Below are 21,288 nucleotides of genomic sequence, written 5' to 3' on the forward strand. Positions count from 1 at the left end.
TGCAGTGTATTTCATGGTGAGTTGATTCAAGAGAATTTATTAGAGAAACTACTAGTTCTCTATCAGAAGAAGTCCATCTAGTTTTCCACTTGAACTCTAGGTAGAATTACTCTCTTAAAACTTGTAAAGAAGTGGTTCTAATGATATATACACACATATATATGAGAGTGTAAATACATACAAATATAAATCTATGTGTATATGCCTGTGTATATATTATATGTATATAAGTAATATACATATAATTTATCCACATAAATATTTACATCCTAAATTTGTTTATGGTAAAATAAGTCATAAGTGCTAAGTTATGGTCCAGTGGTAGCCTGAAAGTTACAAATTTTCTTACGATGACACCGAAATTTAATTTCTTCTTTCTAAATAAGTGGAGATAGCCATTACTAAGGGCTTACTGTGTACTGCACGTTATTACCTCCCTTAAACATCAAACCATAAGCATTTTAAAATTTCTTATGAAAGGAAAAAACTTAAGGAGGCTTTGGAAACTTCTTTGAAGTAATGATTTTCTAAAGCTTCTCAATTAAACTACTTGTGGAGTCAGTGTGTGTAGTGCCTTGTGTGGAGACAATCTACTGAGTTAGTGAGATTTAAAATGGAGGCAGTAGTCTGAATTCTCTGGAACTCTCTTCAAGATACACTGTACTGACAGAGAAAACCAAACTTTAACTGAATTTCATAGCACACCCTTGCCCTCCTTGTTCATTGCTCACATTCTGAGACCCAGTGTGAAAAGCTGCAGTTCTGAAATTCTAAAGTTGGCGCTTTGTCCATATATTTTCTCAACAGAGACAAAATGGTAAAATTGCTTTTGTGAAAACAATGCTGATAGCAATAGAGATAAAATTAGAAATCAGTTTTTCTCATTCCTCTTGATTATTCTGTAGCATTATTCTTTCCATTTGGTAGTTTTTCCGGTCAGTACGTTGGTCTGTGTGTGGTCTGGTGTAATTCAGTGCTTTTAATACCCTGACCTAAACATGAAGATTTAGGACAAGACCTATGTTTATTCCTAAACATCCTAGGGTAAAATGAAACCAAGTTATCATGTGAAAAATTAGGTAGTGTTCTGCAGAAAAGTAATTAACTGAGTCTTATATCTGTTATTATTCTGTCCTTTGGAGAAATAAGTAATGGCTATAGTTCTTTAGGTAGATGCCTTTTTCAGAAGTGTGACCAGAAGGAGGCACTAAGATGGCAGGAAATAAGCAGAGGGGGAAAAACGACACATTATGAAATGTAGACCAGGAAAGTATACATTTTATAGGCTACCAAAACTTTTATGCTTCTAGAATTTTAAGAAATGCAAATGAAACCTATTTGTACCAGTACTATTTTTTAGTTATCAACTAACCAAAAGATAGTTGTATAAATACTGAACAAGCTCAAGATCTCCTGCCATATTTGTACAATTCTAATGATATTTTAGTTTAAATAGAGAGTATTTCAGTTTCAATAGTTAAATAGTGAATAGTTAAATTTTAAATAACATTACCATAGTTAGTTAATAGTATAGTATTTAACTATAATCTAGTATAGTATAGTATTTAAAGTGTCAGTTCAGTTCAGTCGCTCAGTTGTGTCCGACTCTTTGTGACCCCATGAATCGCAGCACACCAGGCCTCCCTGTCCATCACCAACTCCCGGAGTTAACTCAGACTCACGTCCATCGAGTCCGTGATGCCATCCAGCCATCTCATCCTCAGTCATCCCCTTCTCCTCCTGTCCCCAAAGTTTCCCAGCATCAGAGTCTTTTCCAATGAGTCAGCTCTTCACATGAGGTAGCCAAAGTACTGAAGTTTCAGCTTCAGCATCATTCCTGCCAAAGAACACCCAGGGCTGATCTCCTTTAGAATGGACTGGTTGGATCTCCTTGCAGTCCAGGAGACTCTCAAGAGTCTTCTCCAACACCACAGTTCAAAAGCATCAATTCTTCGGCCCTCAGCTTTCTTCACAGTCCAACTCTCACATCCATACATGACCACTGGAAAAACCATAGCCTTGACTAGACGGACCTTAGTCGGCAAAGTAATGTCTCTGCTTTTCAATATGCCGTCTAGGTTGGTCATAACTTTGCTTCCAAGGGGTAAGCGTCTTTTAATTTCATGGCTGCAATCACCATCTGCAATGATTTTGGAGCCCCCCAAAATAAAGTCTGACACTGTTTCGACTGTTTCCCCATCTATTTCCCATGAAGTGGTGGGACCGGATGCCATGATCTTCGTTTTCTGAATGTTGAGCTTTAAGCCAACTTTTTCACTCTCCTCTTTCACTCTCATCAAGAGGCTTTTTAATTCCTCTTCACTTTCTGCCCTAAGGGTGGTGTCACCGGCATATCTGAGGTGATTGCTGTTTCTCCGGGCAATCTTGATTCCAGCTTGTGCTTCTTCCAGCCCAGCATTTCTCATAATGTACTCTGCATAGAAGTTAAATAAGCTGGGTGACAATATACAGCCTTGACGTACTCTTTTTCCTATTTGGAACCAGTCTGTTGTTCCATATTTAAAGTATAGTATGGTATAATTTTTCATCATATATTTGAAGTATAGTCTATTTTAATAGTTTAATTTCAACTTAAAAAATTTTTCAAAATATCTTTTTTGCCTTCAAAACTTGATTTGTTTAAACTTGAAATTTACTTACAAATAACTTACATGCAAAATAGTTTAAAAGAAAACTTTCAAATGGTTGTTTTTCTACCACTTTCACCTTTAAATAAGAATAACCAAAGAATTAGTTTCTTGTCAGAATTGCTGTTCTTATTGGACATTTTTTTAAGCTTTCCAAGCTTGTATTGATTGTCATTGGTCATTCTTTGAAATGCATATATAAATAAAAATGAATTCTTTGAATCATGAGATACCGATAATTATAGCCTGTTCATATTTTTTAAACACTTGACTGTGTTTGACTTATCTTCTAAAAAGAAGAATTAAAATGAAATTCTAAAAAATTTGGCACATCTTTTAACCAGTTTATGTACTTGTTTGTGTTTCAAAGTCTAAGACAGTGGAAGACTAGTTACCAAAATAGAACAAGATGATATGATAGGAATGGATTAAGTCAAATATCTTACATTCATAATAGTTTGAATGTTGACTGCATTTAGTTACAAATCCATTTCCTTTCTAACACTTGCTGAGTTCTCAGTCCTTAAGCTGTGTCTCCATGAAGCAACTGACTTGAATGTTTTGATCCAAACCTCTTTCTGGCAACCATTTATTTGCCAGCAGTGAAAATGTTTTCAAAGGCAAATAAATGTTTTTGTGGGTAGATTTTCTATGCAATGTAAGACTATTTAGTGATCCTACCTTCCTGTGTTCTGAATAAGAAATTAATCTTGGAGAGAAAGATGAATGGCTTAATGTTGACCATTTATTATTTAGTCCCAGTTTTATGTACCTGGACATCTCTCTTAGGTTTGTTGTGAGAGTTAAATGAGATGATATATAGTAGGCAGGAAGCATGGGATAGTACAATTAGTAAATGTCAGCATATAAAGAGAACATCAGCTTCCATTTAAACATGGGTGAGACATTGCTTGTCTCCAAACCTTCTCAAAAACCCAACTGAATGCCAGCAAAATAATTTTTAAAAGCATAAATCTATCAAGATCAAGAAAATGGGATATTAAATAGCAGATGAGATATGTCAAGTAAATAGGGACTCTTAAAAGTGGATAGAAATGCTAAATGTTTAACATATTTGAAGAAGATGAAAGCTTGGAACGTGGGGGGACAAATCAGGACTCAGGATCCCTCTGGAAACACGAGAGCATCATTGGTAGAAAGTCATGGAGCAGTTTTATTCCCATGCCTGGTCACAACCACACAGGAAGTCAACTGCCCCGTTGCCGTTCGGTCAAAACAGTGTAGGTTCACCTCCAGAGAGACTGAATAGAAGGAACTCAGAGACCCCCCACACAAAGACCACCAGCATGCAATTAATAGATATTCTGGAAAGAATCCAGAAAACAAAGGAAATTTTCACAGTAATCTAAGAAAATTTCCCAGACTTGGAGGACAAGAATATATGAGTTAAAATATCCCTGTGTCCAGGAGAATATGTGAAGAAAGAGCCTCATCAAGGCATAACAGCATCAAATTTTAAATTCTGGTACAAAGAGGAAAATAGCAAAAGTTTCTCAGGAAGGGGGAATCACAGAAGAGTTTCAGAATCAAATAAACTGAATTTCTCAGCAGTAACATTTTAAGTTTGAAGATAATGGAACAGTGTTTTAAAATTTCTGAGGAAAAATTATTTTAAATCTCAAATCCTACACCTGGGTAGATTATAAATTGAATATCAGGGTAGCATAAATGATTTTTGGACATATAGAATCTTTAAAACTTTTGTTTTCCACACATCTTTTCTTAGGGAAGCTATAAGAGGTATTTTTCAGCTGTATCCCACCACTGGAGGAAAACTGTAAATGCTACAAATTGAATTCATTTTAGTTAGCTGCCTGTTTAAAAAAGTTACCAGTCTTCTTTCATTTCAGTTCAGTTCAGTCGCTCTTCTTTCATTTCAGTTCAGTTCAGTCGCTCAGTCGTGTCCGACTCTTTGTGACCCCATGAAACGCAGCACGCCAGGCCTCCCTGTCCATCACCAACTCCCGGAGTTCACTCAAACTCACGTCCATCGAGTTGGTGGTGCCATCCAGCCATCGCATCCTCTGTTGTCCCCTTTTCATCCTTCCCCCAATCCCTCCCAGCATCAGAGTCTTTTCCATGAGTCAACTCTTGGCATGAGGTAGCCAAAGTACTGGAGTTTCAGCTTCAGCATCATTCCTGCCAAAGAAATCCCAGGGCTGATCTCCTTTAGAATGGACTGCTTGGATCTCCTTGCAGTCCAGGGGACTCGGTAAGAGTCTTCTCCAACACCACAGTTCAAAAGCATCAATTCTTCAGCACTCAGCTTTCTTCAAGTCCAACTCTCACATCCATACATAACTACTGGAAAAACCATAGCCTTGACTAGATGGACCTTTGTTGGCAAAGTAATCTCTCTGCTTTTCAATATGCTGTCTAGGTTGGTCATAACTTTTCTTCCAAGGAGTAAGCGTCTTTTAATTTCATGGCTGCAGTCACCATCTGCAGTGATTTTGGAGCCCCCCAAAATAAAGTCTGACACTGTTTCCACTGTTTCCCCATCTATTTCCCATGAAGTGATGGGACCAGATGCCATGATCTTCGTTTTCTGAATGTTGAGCTTTAAGCCAACTTTTTCACTCTCCTCTTTCACTTTCATCAAGAGGCTATTTAGTTCCTCTTCACTTTCTGCCATAAGGGTGGTGTCATCTGCATATCTGAGATGATCTATTTCTCCTGCCAATCTTGATTCCAGCTGTGCTTCTTCCAGCCCAGAGTTTCTCATGATGTACTCTGCATAGACGTTAAATAAGCAGGGTGACAATATACAGCCTTGACGTACTCCTTTTCCTATTTGGAACCAGTCTGTTCCATGTCCAGTTCTAACTGTTGCCTCCTGACCTGCATATAGGTTTCTCAAGAAGCAGGTCAGGTGGTCTGGTATTCCCACCTCTTGAAGAATTTTCCACAGTTTGTTATGAATCATACAGTCAAAGGCTTTGGCAGAGTCCTTACAATGTGTCATTACAAAAAAAAAAGTTATCATTATTCTTTAGAGGAACATAACAGAACCCAGAGTCCTTACAATGTATCATTTACAATAGCTCAGATAAAATCACAGAGTATCCTTAAAATACAAAGTAACAGGGAAACATGATCCATAGCCAAGAGTAAAGACAACACTGTGACTGACTATAAGATGGCCCAGATGTTGAAACAGCAGACGGATTTTATAAAGCAGCTATTATGAATATGCTTAAAAACAAAAGAGAGAAACTTCCAGAGAATGTGCTCTACTGAAAGAAAGAATGTAAATTACATGAGAACAAAAGAGATCAAGAGAACAAAAATCCAGAATGGAACTGTTGAAGAGAATCTGGCAGACTCCGGATGAGTCTCTAAGGAAAAACAAAAACAATGAAATTGAATCCCATAAATATTCAAGAATTTCTTATAACTTGAGTTTAGTGTTATACTAGGATTCTCCAGAAAAAACAGAACCAATAGGTTCAGTTCAGTTCAGTCCTTCAGTCATGTCCGACTCTTTGTGACCCCATGAATCGCAGCATGCCAGGCCTCCTTGTCCATCACCAACTCCCGGAGTTCACTCACACTCACGTCCATCGAGTCCGTGATGCCATCCAGCAATCTCATCCTCTGTCATCCCCTTCTCCTCCTGCCCCCAATCCCTCCCAGCATCAGAGTCTTTTCCAATGAGTCAACTCTTCGCATGAGGTGGCCAAAGTACTGCAGCTTCAGCTTTATCATCATTCCTTCCAAAGAAATCCCAGGGCTGATCTCCTTCAGAATGGACTGGTTGGATCTCCTTGCAGTCCAAGGGACTCTCAAGAGTCTTCTCCAACACCACAGTTCAAAAGCATCAATTCTTCGGCACTCAGCCTTCTTCACAGTCCAACTCTCACATCCATACATGACCACAGGAAAAACCATAGTCTAATAGGTTACATGTATATATGTGTGTGTGTACATAGATTTATTATAAGGAATTGGCTCACATGACTGTGGAGGCTAAGAATCCCAAGTTCCATTGTTGGCAAGCCAGAGACCCAGGGGAAGCAGGCTGTAGATCAAGTCCAAAAGCCTGAGAGACAGGAGATATTTTAGTCCAAGTCAAAAGGCTAGAAAAGATCTAAGTCCCAGTTTAAGGCAGTTAAGCAGAAGGAGATCCCTCTTCAACTGTTTGGTTGAGGCTCACTAACATTAGCATTTAGAGGAGGCTGTGGTCCTAGTGTGATTAGATTGACTAGTTTTCTCTGAGTATGGTTTCAGTGTGTCTGCCCTCTGATGCCCTCTTGCAACACCTACCATCTTCCTCAGGTTTCTCTTACCTTGAGCATGGGGTGTCTCTTCACGGCCGCTCCAGCAAAGCGCAGCCGCTGCTCCTTACCTTGGATGAGGGTTATCTCCTTCCCGCCGCCGTTCCTGACCTTCAACGTGGGATAGCTCCTCTAGGCCCTCCTGTGCCTGTGCAGCCACCGCTCCTCAGGTTGCTCCTCCCTGCCGCCGGCCCTCTAACTCAATGAAACCAAGCCATGCCTGCGGGATAACCCAAGACAGGCGGGTCATGGTGGAGAGGTCTGACACAATGTGGTCCACTGGAGAAGGGAATGGCAAGCCACTTCAGTATTCTTGCCTTGAGAACCCCATGAACAGTATGAAAAGGCAAAATGATAGGATACCAAAAGAGGAAGTCCCCAGGTCATTAGGTGCCCAATATGCTACTGGAGATCAGTGGAGAAATAATTCCAGAAAGAATGAAGGGATGGAGGCAAAGGAAAAACAATACCCAGTTGTGAATGTGACTGGTGATAGAAGCAAGATCCAATGCTGTAAAGAGCAATATTGCATAGGAACCTGGAATGCCAGGTCCATGAATCAAGGCAAATTGGAAGTGGTCAAACAAGAGATGGCAAGGGTGAATGTTGACACTCTAGGAATCAGTGAACTAAAATGGACTGGAATGGGTGAATTTAACTCAGATGACCATTATATCTACTACTGTGGGCAGGAATCCCTCAGAAGAAATGGAGTAGCCATCATGGTCAACAAAAGACTCTGAAATGCGGTACTTGGATGCAATCTCAAAAACGACAGAATGATCTCTGTTCGTCTCCAAGGCAAACCATTCAGTATCACAGTTATCCAAGTCTATGCCCCAACCAGTAACGCTGAAGAAGCTGAAGTTGAACAGTTTTATGAAGACCTACAAGACCTTTTAGAACTAACACCCAAAAAAGATGTCCTTTTCATTCTAGGGGACTGGAATGCAAAAGTAGGAAGTCAAGAAACACCTGGAGTAATAGGCAAATTTGGCCTTGGAATACGGAATGAAACAGGGCAAAGACTAACAGAGTTTTGCCAAGAAAATGCACTGGTCATAGCAAACACCCTCTTCCAGCAACACAGGAGAAGCGTCTACACAGGGACATCACCAGATGGTCAACACCGAAATCAGATTGATTATATTCTTTGCAGCCAAAGATGGAGAAGCTCTATACAGTCAACAAAAACAAGACCAGGAGCTGACTGTGGCTCAGATCATGAACTCCTTATTCGCAAATTCAGACTCAAATTGAAGAAAGTAGGGAAAACCGCTAGCCCATTCAGGTATGACCTAAATCACATCCCTTATGATTATACAGTGGAAGTGAGAAATAGATTTAAGGGCCTAGATCTGATAGATAGAGTGCCCAATGAACAATGGAATGAGGTTTGTGACATTGTGCAGGAGACAGGGATCAAGACCATCCCCATGGAAAAGAAATGCAAAAAAGCAAAATGGCTGTCTGGGGAGGCCTTACAAATAGCTATGAAAAGAAGAGAGGCAAAAAGCAAAGACGAAAAGGAAAGACATAAGCATCTGAATGCCGAGTTCCAGAGAATAGCAAGAAGAGATAAGAAAGCCTTCTTCAGCGATCAATGCAAAGAAATAGAGGGAAAGAACAGAATGGGAATGACTAGAGATCTCTTCCAGAAAATTAGAGATACCAATGGAACATTTCATGCAAAGATGGGCTTGATAAAGGACAGAAATGGCATGGACCTAACAGAAGCAGAACATATTATGAAGAGGTGGCAAGAATACATGGAAGAACAAAAAAGATCTTCACGACCCAGATAATCATGATGATGTGATCACTCATCTAGAGCCAGACATCTTGGAATGTGAAGTCAAGTGGGCCTTAGAAGGCATCACTACGAACAAAGCTAGTGGAGGTGATGGAATTCCAGTTGAGCTGTTTCAAATACTGAAAGATGATGCTGTGAAAGTGCTGCACTCAATATGCCAGCAAATTTGGAAAACTCAGCGGTGGCCACATGACTGGAAAAGGTCAGGTTTCATTCCAATTCCAAACAAAGGCAATGCCAAAGAATGCTCAAACTACCGCACAATTGCACTCATCTCACACGCTAGTAAAGTAATGCTCAAAATTCTCCAAGCCAGGCTTCAGCAATACATGAACCATGAACTTCCTGATGTTCAAGCTGGTTTTCCAAAAGGCAGAGGAACCAGAGATCAAATTGGCAACATCCGCTGGATCATGGAAAAAGCAAGAGAGTTCCAGAAAAATATCTATTTCTGCTTTATTGGCTATGCCAAAGCCTTTGACTGTGTGGATCACAATAAACTGGGGAAAATTCTTCAAGAGATGGGAATACCAGACCACCTGACCTGCCTCTTGAGAAATCTGTATGCAGGTCAGGAAGCAACAGTTAGAACTGGACATGGAACAACAGACTGGTTCCAAACAGGAAAAGGAGTATGTCAAGGCTGTATATTGTCACCCTGCTTATTTAACTTCTATGCAGAGTACATCATGAGACACGCTGGGCTGGAAGAAACACAAGCTGGAATCAAGATTGCCGGGAGAAATATCAATCACCTCAGATATACAGATGACACCACCCTTATGGCAGAAAGTGAAGAGGAACTAAAAAGCCTCTTGATGAAAGTGAAAGAGAGCGAAAAAGTTGGCTTAAAGCTCAACATTCAGAAAACGAAGATCATGGCATCCGGTCCCATCACTCCATGGGAAATAGATGGGAAACAGTAGAAACAGTGTCAGACTTTATTTTGGGGGGCTCCAAAATCACTGCATATGGTGATTGCAGCCATGGAATTAAAAGACGCTTACTCCTTGGAAGAAAAGTTATGACCAACCTAGATAGTATATTCAAAAGCAGAGACATTACTTTGCCGACTAAGGTCCGTCTAGTCAAGGCTATGGTTTTTCCAGCGGTCATGTATGGATGTGAGAGATGGACTGTGAAGAAGGCTGAGCACCGAAGAATTGATGCTTTTGAACTGTGGTGTTGGAGAAGACTCTTGAGAGTCCCTTGGACTGCAGGGAGATCCAACCAGTCCATTCTGAAGGAGATCAGCCCTGGGATTTCTTTGGAAGGAATGAGGCGAAAGCTGAAGCTGCAGTACTTTGGCCACCTCATGCGAAGAGTTGACTCACTGGAAAAGACTCTGATGCTGGGAGGGATTGGGGGCAGGAGGAGAAGGGGACGACCGAGGATGAGTTGGCTGGATGGCATCACGGACTCGATGGACGTGAGTGTGAGTGAACTCTGGGAGATGGTGATGGACAGAGAGACCTGGTGTGCTGCGATTCATGGAGTCACAAAGAGTCGGACACGACTGAGCAACTGAACTGAACTGAACTGAACTGAACTGAATCATTAACGGGGGCTGATTGAGAGGAGTGGCAATCTGCTTTCCTCAGCCTAGGAATTCAGATATTAATCTCATTCAGAAATACCCTCGCAGTCACACTCAGAGTGTTTGCCCAAATGTCTGGACACACGGTAGCCCAGTTAGGCTGACACATAAAATGAACTGGCACAAGTACACAAAGACATAAAGACAGAATGGAACTTATGGGAGAATAAATGTAGAAAAATATGACAGAAAAACAAATTTAATAAGAATGAAGTATAGGGACTATCTATGAGTTGATATTTATAAACCACACTGAAGTCAGGTATCAGTGGACTATCACAGATCCTAGAACAAGAGTTATGGACATTATATTTGAGGAAGATCAATGCTTAGTCTAAGTAAGATACATCACCATTTGGAGACATTGAAGTTTAGGAAGCAGTAAGCAAAATCTCCAGGGTTTTCCAGGTGGCTCAATGGTAAAGAATTTGCCTGCAACGCAGGAGACATGGGTCAGGAAGATCCCCTGGAGAAAGAAATGGCAATGCACTCCAGTCTTCTTGCTTGGGAAATCCTATGGACAGAGGACCCTGTAAGGCTACATTCCATGGGATCGCAAAGAGTTGAACATGACTTGATAACAACAAAGCAAAAACCCAGAGGCCTAGGTTCAGATGAATACTGTGGAAGCAGACAGCAAATTCAAGACCCCAAGCCAATTAAAACAATAAAATCAACGGAAATTAGTGAAAATAAAATAGAGTGAGAAAGAATTTTCCAATGTTAGCATCATTGATGGCAGTGCGAAATTGAGAAGAGATTTATTTGTGGTATCAAAGATGAGGCATTTAAGATGTCATGTAAAGTTTAAACTTTATGCACAGCCTGTAAATAAACCATTGCAAAATATTTAAAATGCAAACATGATAAGTGTTAATATGCCAGGGAAAATATTTTTCTTTTAAACAGTTTAGTATTATTTTTAGTTTACACTAAAGAATGGAAATAATATTTATCAAGAAAAAAATCAGTGCTTTAAATGAGTTGCTATTTCAGAATAATATCTTTTAGCAAAATATTTTACTGAGTTACAAATAACTCTTTATAAGGTTCCTGTCACCATCCCTTTATCTGTTTAAAGTTTATTCTGTACACTCATTCAACTAGTTACTGGTCTTAAAATATTCCTCTGTCCTGTCAGTTCTTGTATATTTTATAATACAATTAAACGTATGCCACTTTCATTGTAATAAAAAATCATAAAATGGACTATCATGTCATTTTCCATACTTCCAGAAATATTTGCCTTGCCACAGTGAATGATGAAGTACAACTTCATTTATTTTCAAGGGAAAAATTAAGGAATTCTTACCATATAGAATCAGCTTTTTTTTCTTTCTTGACACTGAAGGTATTAGAAATATTTTGTGATTTCGTTTTCTGTTTCTAGTATTGTTTTCACATTAAATGCACTTGATCCTGAGCTTAGTTCAGTGGAACTGAACCAGCCTTCTGCTGACTTGCTTTTTAAGCTTGTGTTGTTGAAGAGGAGCTTTACCCTCTCATAAAATGTCTTGAAGTTAGCCAATGGGCAGTGCATACTTGAGTGTGAACACTGTCATTAGTTAACAAGCTTGCTCTCCTTCGTCAGCAGAGAAAAGGAGGTGAAACTGTGGCCGAGGTTGTTTTGGAGCATGGGACATGTCAGGGTCAGATGGGCTTGTTGCAGTGACACTGTGATAACTTTCAGCCTGAGGACTCACTTCATGAGGTTCAAGGGTTCTTGTAGAGCACCAGTAGGGTAAGTGCTAGTGAGGGAACTAGGTTAGGTGACCAGCAGTGCCTATGTTAGGGAAGGTACTAGGTTAGGTGACCAGCATTGTCAATGCTAGTGAGGGTAGCAGGTTAGGTGCCCAGCATTGCCAGTGCTAGTGAAGATACTAGGTTAGGCGACCAGCAGAGCCAGTGCTTGTGAGGATACTAGTTTAGGTGATCAGCAGAGCCAGTGCTAGTGAAGATACTAGGTTAGGCGACCAGCAGAGCCAGTGCTTGTGAGGATACTAGTTTAGGTGATCAGCAGAGCCAGTGCTAGTGAAGATACTAGGTTAGGCGACCAGCAGAGCCAGTGCTTGTGAGGATACTAGTTTAGGTGATCAGCAGAGCCAGTGCTAGTGAAGATACTAGGTTAGGCGACCAGCAGAGCCAGTGCTTGTGAGGATACTAGGTTAGGTGCCGGGGTCCTGCCCCGGTGGATCCAGGGTAATTTGAAGCAGGGATCGCATAGGTGAGGAAAACTTATTTATTTAGAAATATAAAAGAGATTAGGAAGAAATAGTATAGTAGGAAAATTCAGTGGAGAAAAGAGGCTGAATAACTTGGTTTACGGGGAAAGCTAATAAAACCTCAGCACAAGAGATTTGCACCATCTACGTTGGGCCACCGGTGCCCGTTTGTATAGCGGAGGGTGCCCCACCTTAGGCTCCCTCTCTCACGGATCTTAGAAGCCAGAGCCTCCCCGCTCCAGATGGGCATTCAGCCTGAAAATAGAGTAAAGAAGACACGGGGGAAACCAGTCTTTCCAGTGACTGGCCCATCCTCTATTGTTGTAAAGTCTTTTTATACCTTTTTTTGTACATCAAGATCAATGGATAATATAAAATTATGCAGCGTCAGCAGCCCTGACTCTTATTGAGACCAGGCTTTCTCTCTGCATACCTAGTTGTATACACAAGTCTTAGGTGATTTACATCATCTTCTGGCCAGAAGGCCAATTAACATTTTACAGCCCTTTTCTGATAAGGGTTTGTCAACCAGAAGACTTATTTGTGGTGTTCTTCCCAAAGTCTGGTGCCACTCTCAGAAAGCACTAAATAAAGTTACATTCTTACATAGCAAGGATGCAGCAATTTATAACAGTGAAAGAAATACAGTGATTTATAACAAAGAGAAAGTTAATTAACTCAAAAGTCTAGTATTGCTACCATCAAAAACTACTATATTCCTATTTCTGCATCCCGTTTACATTGATTAATATCCTCCCAGGTGCCTAAAAGATAAAGGATATGGAGGCCTGGCGGCAAACATTAACTCAACAAACTCTTCACCAAACTAATTCTTAGCTCCCAAAGGCTCTATATCTTTAAGATGTTTTAAGCTTTGTGCCTCTCATGGTTGGGGGCTGTAAACAATCCACAAGTTGTAAAAGTCCCCAACTGTTAGGCAAGTTAGAGAGCCATCAAAGGGGTTTGAGCTGAAACATTCTTTTCATATGCAGGAGACTGTTAACTGAAGCCCTGAGTTAACTTTTTCCAGAGAACGTCAGAAGAGTAGAAAGCACAGTACAATAAAGCAGGCAGACTCTGGTTTTGGGGGGTAGATGTTCAGGAAAACCCAGGAGGAACCCCTGAAGCCAGATCACGCCTTTGCATTTTGTCGGGCTTCCTTCCTCATGACCTTTGCCACCGGCGGGATTCCTCACGCTGGCTCCCAGCAGTTAGGTGACCAGCAGAGCCAGTGCTAGTGAAGATACTAGGTTAGGTGACCAGCAGAGCCAGTGCTAGTGAAGATACTAGTTTAGGTGACCAACAGAGCCAGTGCTTGTGAGGATACTAGTTTAGGTGACCAGCAGAGCCAGTGCTAGTGAGGATACAGGTTAGGTGACCAGTAGAGCCAGTGCTAGTGACGATACAGGTTAGATGAGGGAAATAAGTAAATAACATAGACAACACCTAAAGATAAAGTTTTCCTGCTAATTATGACAACATAACCGAGACATAAATTCCGGATCCCGTGATAGTTGTGTACTGGTTTTGAAAGGATATTTAAAATGGCTGACTCTTCTAAGTCTTTATTTTCCATTTTCTCTTTATTTTCCCTAGTTGAGTGTGTTTTTAAACTAACATTTTGGAGAGTGTTACAAATACAGATTATTTATATGTAGAGTAGATAAACAGTTGATTTATTGGGAAGACTACTTAGGGATGTATACTTATCCTGAGCTTTCCTTAACGTGAGAAAAAATTGCTTATATCTGTGTAGTATTTTCAAGTTTTCAAATCAATACCATCCTTCGTCTGAGAAAATAAAAATGTTACCTGATAGTGTGGCCTTCCAGTTCTCTGTATGTGTCCAGACAAATGGATGCTGAGTCCATATTCTGCTCCACATTGATTGTGTGTGTTTTATGCTGTGACAGAAATGTTTTTGTTTGAAAAAAACACATGCACACGTATTTCCCTGACATTCTTCCAATTTTTAGAAAAATATGTTCACATTTTTCCTACTGAAAACTTAGTTTCTTTCTGGGCAGATATATCATCTTTTTAAAAACCTTTCCCCCAAGATTTCTTTTTAAATGGTTCACAGTTAAATTTAAATTTCTATATTTAGGTAGAATTATGTTTATATACCAACCACCAGTATCCAGGAAATTCAGCGGTACGGCTGACACATAGGGAGTTTATAGTCTGTTTCATAGTCTGTGTATTTAGACGAGGTTGGAAGCTTACTTAGCAAAATTGCTTGAACATCCAGAATTTCTTTAGTACAAATGCACTATTTGATTTCTTTGTAATTGTTAAGATAACAGTGTGTCACTTTTTAAAGATTAGTTCTTAGGAATATGTGTTATCAAAGAAAGATGCATTCAGGAACAGCTTTTATATGTAAATATTTTTATAATATTGGATAGAGTTGGTTTGCTGCAATCACCATTGATCAAATTTGGAAGAAGTTACAGGCACATTTTTGTACTGTTTTCTCCAGCATCTTTATTTTTTTCAGCTGGATGTATTTTATATTCCTCCTAACTAATCAAAATAAGAAACTGGTTTTGCCTGTGCCAAAAAAATAGAACTATCATTTTTCACATTCTTTTATTTTCCAGGTCATTTTCAAGTAAGATTGTGTTTCTGGGACTTCTGAATTCCAGAAAACTCTCAACTTTGTAGATAGAACAGCCCAAATGAACATTTCAGGGGGAATCTAACTTTTCATGCAGTATGTTTTGTGTTGTGCATTCCAGATACAGTTAACTTTTTGTGTGTATGTGATTAGTGTGGAAAGAAATTAATGCAGTCCAGTATTATGATTTATGGACTGAATCCTTTGCCCACTGAAGACTTGCCAAAACTAAAACTATTTTTTTTTCCTTTGGATATTAGAAACAGCTACTGTTTTTGTTGATCTTTTAAAGTTCTGAATGGGCCTATTTCAAATCATACCAGCATGGGAGCTCAGATTAATAATATAGTTATTCAACTAGTGATACTGAGCAAAACCATTGCTCACATGGATATGAGGATAAAATTTCATAAAATTATTTTCAGGTGCATTAATGCATTTCTGGAAGCTGCACTTGATTTTTCTTTTGCATGAAAGAAATCAAGGATTTCTGTTTATTGTATCAGTTACAGGTGGGCATATAAGTTAATTGCATTTTTTTATACCTTTAAACATAAGACATTTTGCTTTTTAAAGCAGTAATGTGATTGCTGAGTGATCCCCAAAGATTTTTAACTCTTAGTGTATTTATCTCTCTTGAGACATCATGACTGTAGTATATTTAATTTAGATTATTAAGAAAAATTTCCTTTGTTGTTAGTTACAGCAAGCTGCTGAAGTTTCTCAGCTTCGGGGAGCAAGAGTAATCTCTGCTGAAGATCTTCTGTTTCTGATGCGCAAGGATAAGGTAATGTAAAAGAATTTCACGGTATTGAAATGCCATACTTTGTGTTTAATTACACTTATGTAAGGAAGCTACCCTTGTTATATGGCTTTCATATTGGAATCATAAGTGTTGAACTCATGTTTGGAAATCATAGTTTGCATAACAACAAAATGGTTCATTACAACAGAATTGATTTTTTTTTTTTTTTTTTACATGGGCAAGGGCACTTATATAAAACTGCTGACAACTAATTCTCACTTATCCTTAACATATCTATTTAGACATTTTCATTGCTACATAAAATTCACTAGATCTTGACTGGGTCCTTTGTTCTGGTAACTGGGATATAACTAAATGGCATATTTATTTTTCTAATTTTATACAGGATTGTAGATGTTCATAGAGTAGTTTTTCACTTGAAATACAAAGTTTTTTCTGTGACACTGGTTAATAGGAAAAGGCAAATCAATCAAGATGAATATTGCAATAGCATAAAATATATACTCTTATTACTTAGGTTTTTTTTATTTGCTAGAGATCTGTCTTTGAACTCTGATATTAAACTATTTAAGGATATAATTTTGTCATAACTGTCTTCCATGAGTAGCTAGTTGAAAACATTTTGACTTTCTGCATGTTTTTAGTACAGTTTTCATCTAAAAGGTCCTTACATGTGGAGAAACGAGCTGAGTAACCACAGCATGTTATGGTAGCTGCTAACCCAGATGAGCACCCAGGGCTTAGTTCCTAATGCTCCATCTTTCATTTCTCCATTGTTTTTCCCCTGGTCTTTTAATTACACTTACTGATTTTTCTTTCACCTTTTTTGTATGTTTGTGGCTCACATTTTTATCAGAAGGCATCCCATCTGACCTTCAGGATATCCTGTCTTTCTGATACCCATTCCTTTATATTCATAAAAACCTTTCCTTCTAATTGATTGAAGATTGACTAAACTTGGATGAAGGATTTTCTCTTCTTTATGCAGTGGGATATACAAACTGCACCTCCACCAGTCTACCATGAAATTTTATGAATTTTTAGCTCATTGACTCTTATGTGGTATGAGGACTATAAAGAGAAAAGAAATGTCTTTACTATCAAGAAGCTATAATCTGGTTTAAGAAATCTGTATCATTGAGTTGAAGAAGCATTTTTGAGACTCACAGTATTTTAAGGTTGTGCGATTAGATGGAGAGTCTGTAAAATGTGGTGGAATGGAGGTTTTCTGCCTAGGTTGAAATTCATGCAATTATATTAGAATGGAACTAACTAGGGTGCAGGCTTAGTAATCAAGGCAAACCATGATTAGTATGATGGCTCTGGAAGTGAATAGGAAGGAAGGTTTTAGCGAGATAGTGAAGAGTAAGGCTATTCAGGAGCTAGTAACTTCACTAGGAAGACATAGGAGAAGTAGGCACCATACAGCAAGTGGTGCTGAGAGGAAGGAGCCTGAATGCGCCCTTGGAGAAGCAGGGACTGTGAGCCAAGTTCTTTATGAAGACAGCTGGGTAACAGTGGAGTTAGCATCAGTCCTTTACAGAATACCTCCAGTAGGTTTTTCTTTTTCATCAACAGAGGTAATCAGGCCAGCACAAAAAGTAGTCCACGTCAACACTTTTTCCTACCTCTTGGAGGAGTCAACGTTTTAAATCCTATGGACCCTTCAGGGACATATACCAATTGTCAAAGCCCTTCTACTGGCCAGAAGGACTCTTAATCAGAATCTTTTAAGCAACCAGGAACATAGCTGTAATATGATAGTTGCCAGTGTTCTCATCTTTCTCCTCCAAATAATAATTTTCTTTATATGCTGACATGTTCCAAACAGAATTTAAAGTAGTTTACACAACTGTAATATAAGACAGAATCAAATCTAAAGTACTGAATGGAATCAGAGCAAAGAGAAAGGAGGGATAGCAAAGACCTGGATCCAGGTATATGTTTTTTCTCTTAATAATTCCAGTTTATATTCAAGTAGAAGTTGTTGACTGCCCACTGTATTTTACATACTGCACTAGACAGCTTCGCTTATTTTCTGATTTATTTCTCACAATATTCCTCTAAGGTAAGTACTTTACTTACCTTGTAAATAAGGAGATTGAGGTTCAGATGTTATGCGTTCCTTCTGGCCCTGCTTGGCTCTAATTGTGAGACTATCCTGAACCTCAGTTTCCCTATATATATAAAAAGATGATAATGTTTGTCTGTATCTCAGGGCTATCAAAAATATCAAATAAAATGCATGTAGAAGAGCTTTGTAAAATATGTTTCAGCTGCCATTAGGAATCTTAAACCTGAAGACCAGAACCCAGTAATCATCTACTCTAAGTGTAAGCATACAACTGGCAACCAGTTCTGTGTTCTTGCCTGGAAAATCCCATGGATAGAGGAGCCTGGCAGGCTACAGTCCATGGGGTCGCAAATAGTCAGACTGAGCACACACATCAGTTACTTTTAAAGTTAAGCGGTATTGTAGTCTTCTGATAAACCTAAAAAAGCCTCAACTATCATTCATCAGCTTTGAGTTTCATAAAAAATACGTTTCTCAGATTACAGGATGTTTTCCAGAAATATAAAACATAAGCCAACTCTTCTAAATAAAAGATTCTCAGGGAATTAAAAAAAATAAAAAGGAAAGTGCTTGACTTCTTCAAACAGTTGTTGCAAATTTTTGTATAGGTGTTTATAAATCATTTTAAAAAATGAAATTTGGTCTTGACGGTGTACAAAATTCCCCAAAGACAGTATTGTCAGCTTACTGTGGAGAATGTGATATTTATCGCAATCTTCAGAAGGAATTTAACAACAACAAAAAAAAACAAAAAATAAAATTAATTGTGATTCTGAAATATCTGAATACCTTCAAATCAAATGTGCTTTTAAAAATGCTTGTGTTGTAGCTTTTATGTTGAATTTGATGACTAAACTTTATATTCATAGTACTATGCTGAGAATTGCTATATTTTTCCAGTGGTCCTGGGGTACAAGTTTATTCTATTTAGTCATCACTGTTCTTGTTGCTGTTGTTGATTCACTAAGTTGTATCTGACTCTTTGCAACTCCACTGACTGCAGCATGCCACGCTCCCCTGACCTTTTCTTTATAGCATCAGATTTTACTTTCACCCCCAGACACATCACAACTGGACATCATTTCCAGTTTGACCCAGCTGCCTCATTCTTTCTGGAACTATTAGTAATTGCCCTTCGTTCTTCCCCAGTAGCATATTGGATACCTTCCGACCTGGGAGGCTCATCTCCCGGTGTCGTATCTTTTTGCCTTTTCATACTGTTCATGGGGTTCTCTTGGCAAGAATACTGGAATGGGTTGCTATTCCCTCCTCCAGTGGACCACATTTTGTCAGAACTCTCCACTGTGACCTCTACATCTTGTATGGCCCTACATGGCATGGCTTCATTGAGTTACACAAGCCCTTTCACCACGACAAGGCTGTGATCCATGAAGGGGATTTAGTTATCATAGTAGTTTTTAATCATTAAAATGAATATATGTGTAAAGTGTCTTCTTTACTTATTTCATATTTTTAATAGAAAAAACTTAGAAGACTGCTGAAATACATGTTTTTCCGAGACTACAAATCAAAGATTGTCAAAGGCATTGACGAGGATGATCTTCTGGAAGGTAACTTAAAGCACTAAACTAAAACTTATGTGACACCTGTATGCCGATGACACATTTATACAGAGTCAACTTAGATAATTCCCATCAGAGTTCAATGTATGTCCTTCTGTTAAGTATGTAGTTTAGTAACTGTCCAAGTATTTATATAGTCAGTACTTAAATCTTGTGATTTTTCCAATTGTGTGACTTCAGAGTTATCTGTTATTTTAATTCTTTTAATAAAATAACCTGCTTTACTTCAAAATATCGTGAAACTGAGAAAATTGTGCCGATTTAAAACATAATTGATTTTAGCAAATATAATTTTTCTGTTGTGAATGTAGGGAGCCTGAACTATTATAATATATCTTTGAAATTGACACATATGGTTTTTTGTTAATTTATTATAGAAAGTATCTGATATATTTTATACTGTAAAGTCACATCATTTTAATGTATTATTTTCGGGCTGTTTGAAATCTAACCAGAAATCTGACACAAAGTGGGAATTTTTCCTTAGCTGACTTTCCAACTTAATTCCCTGTTTTAGGATGTTTAGAAAAATATTTATGTTGCAAAAATCAAATACTGATAAGCTGAAAACAGATAATTACTAAATAATACTAATCAAAATAAATGTTTGTGTTTTTAGAAATAACACATCTACTTTGTATTGAATATGGTCACTGTATAGTGATATCCTTTGCTAGTGATAAAGTAGCTAAACAAACTCTACTGCATTAAGGACAATTCCAGAAAATGGCTCAGAACCAACTAAAGAGTTAACTGACTTTGAAAGAGGACCAGTTACTTTCATAATCCTCAACAGATCCGCAAGAGTAATAGCTGTGTCAAAAAAAAAAAAAAAAAAAATACTGATCAAACATTTAATCAGTATTGTCTATTTCATATTCCTACAGTTCTCATACAATTTAACTCCTGCAAAATAGTTCTCCAAATGAATTTAAATGCTTTCATTTATGGTGAGCATGAAAAACACAGACTTGGAGCAAACAGACCTTAATTCCTGTTAATCCCGGTTCTCTGCTTTTTTTCTAGAAGCATCATTGAGGGTCACTTTTCTCATTTGAAAGTCAGAAATTATTACTGGCCATTACAGTTCAATATGATATATGAGAAGCACCTGATACACTCCTGCCACTGAATCAATGATGGCTGTTAATACGATGCTTTGAACACCAAGAAGCTCAGACTAGTATTCAGTTTTACTCACACTGTCATATGTCAGTTTGATGCCCTCTCCTCCTCAATTTATTTCAAACCTCTCCACTTTATCATTTAAATTTTCTAATTTCGTGTGCCTTATATAAACTTCTAAAGTACAGTTGACCCTTGAGCAACATGGAGGTTAGGGGTGCCAGCTGTCTCTACAGTTAAATTTGCCAAAAACTTTACAATTGGCCCTCATATACACTGTTCTGTGTCCCCATACTCTCCAACCACGTAGAGTCATGTAGTATGCATTTAGTGAAAAAAAAAAATCCAGGTTTAAGTGGATACACATGTTTCAAACTTGTGTTCTTCAAGGGTACACTGTAGTTGATACAATTTATAAAATAAAATACTCAGGTAAAATACATTTAATACTGAAGTGGGTCTTCTGGAATGGCCATGTGAGGACTGTGGTAGACTCTTTGCCCAGAGAAACACATTTAACTCATGAGAATGAAGAAAAATAA

At 38.4% G+C, this 21,288-nt stretch overlaps 1 protein-coding gene across 4 annotated transcripts in view; it reads left to right on the plus strand.

The window, feature by feature from the left end:
- The window catches only part of SUPT3H (SPT3 homolog, SAGA and STAGA complex component), a 399,266-nt gene that overhangs the window by 244,563 nt on the left and 133,415 nt on the right, over positions 1-21,288 (plus strand). For all 4 annotated transcript variants that reach the window (XM_052647809.1, XM_052647810.1, XM_052647808.1 and 1 more), the window contains exons 4-5: positions 15,899-15,985; positions 19,519-19,609. In XM_052647809.1, coding sequence (XP_052503769.1) covers positions 15,899-15,985; positions 19,519-19,609 — 178 coding nt within the window. The remainder of the gene's footprint in view (positions 1-15,898; positions 15,986-19,518; positions 19,610-21,288) is intronic.

Source organism: Budorcas taxicolor, chromosome 11, assembly GCF_023091745.1.
Source record: "Budorcas taxicolor isolate Tak-1 chromosome 11, Takin1.1, whole genome shotgun sequence".
NCBI classification, from domain to species: domain Eukaryota; kingdom Metazoa; phylum Chordata; class Mammalia; order Artiodactyla; family Bovidae; genus Budorcas; species Budorcas taxicolor.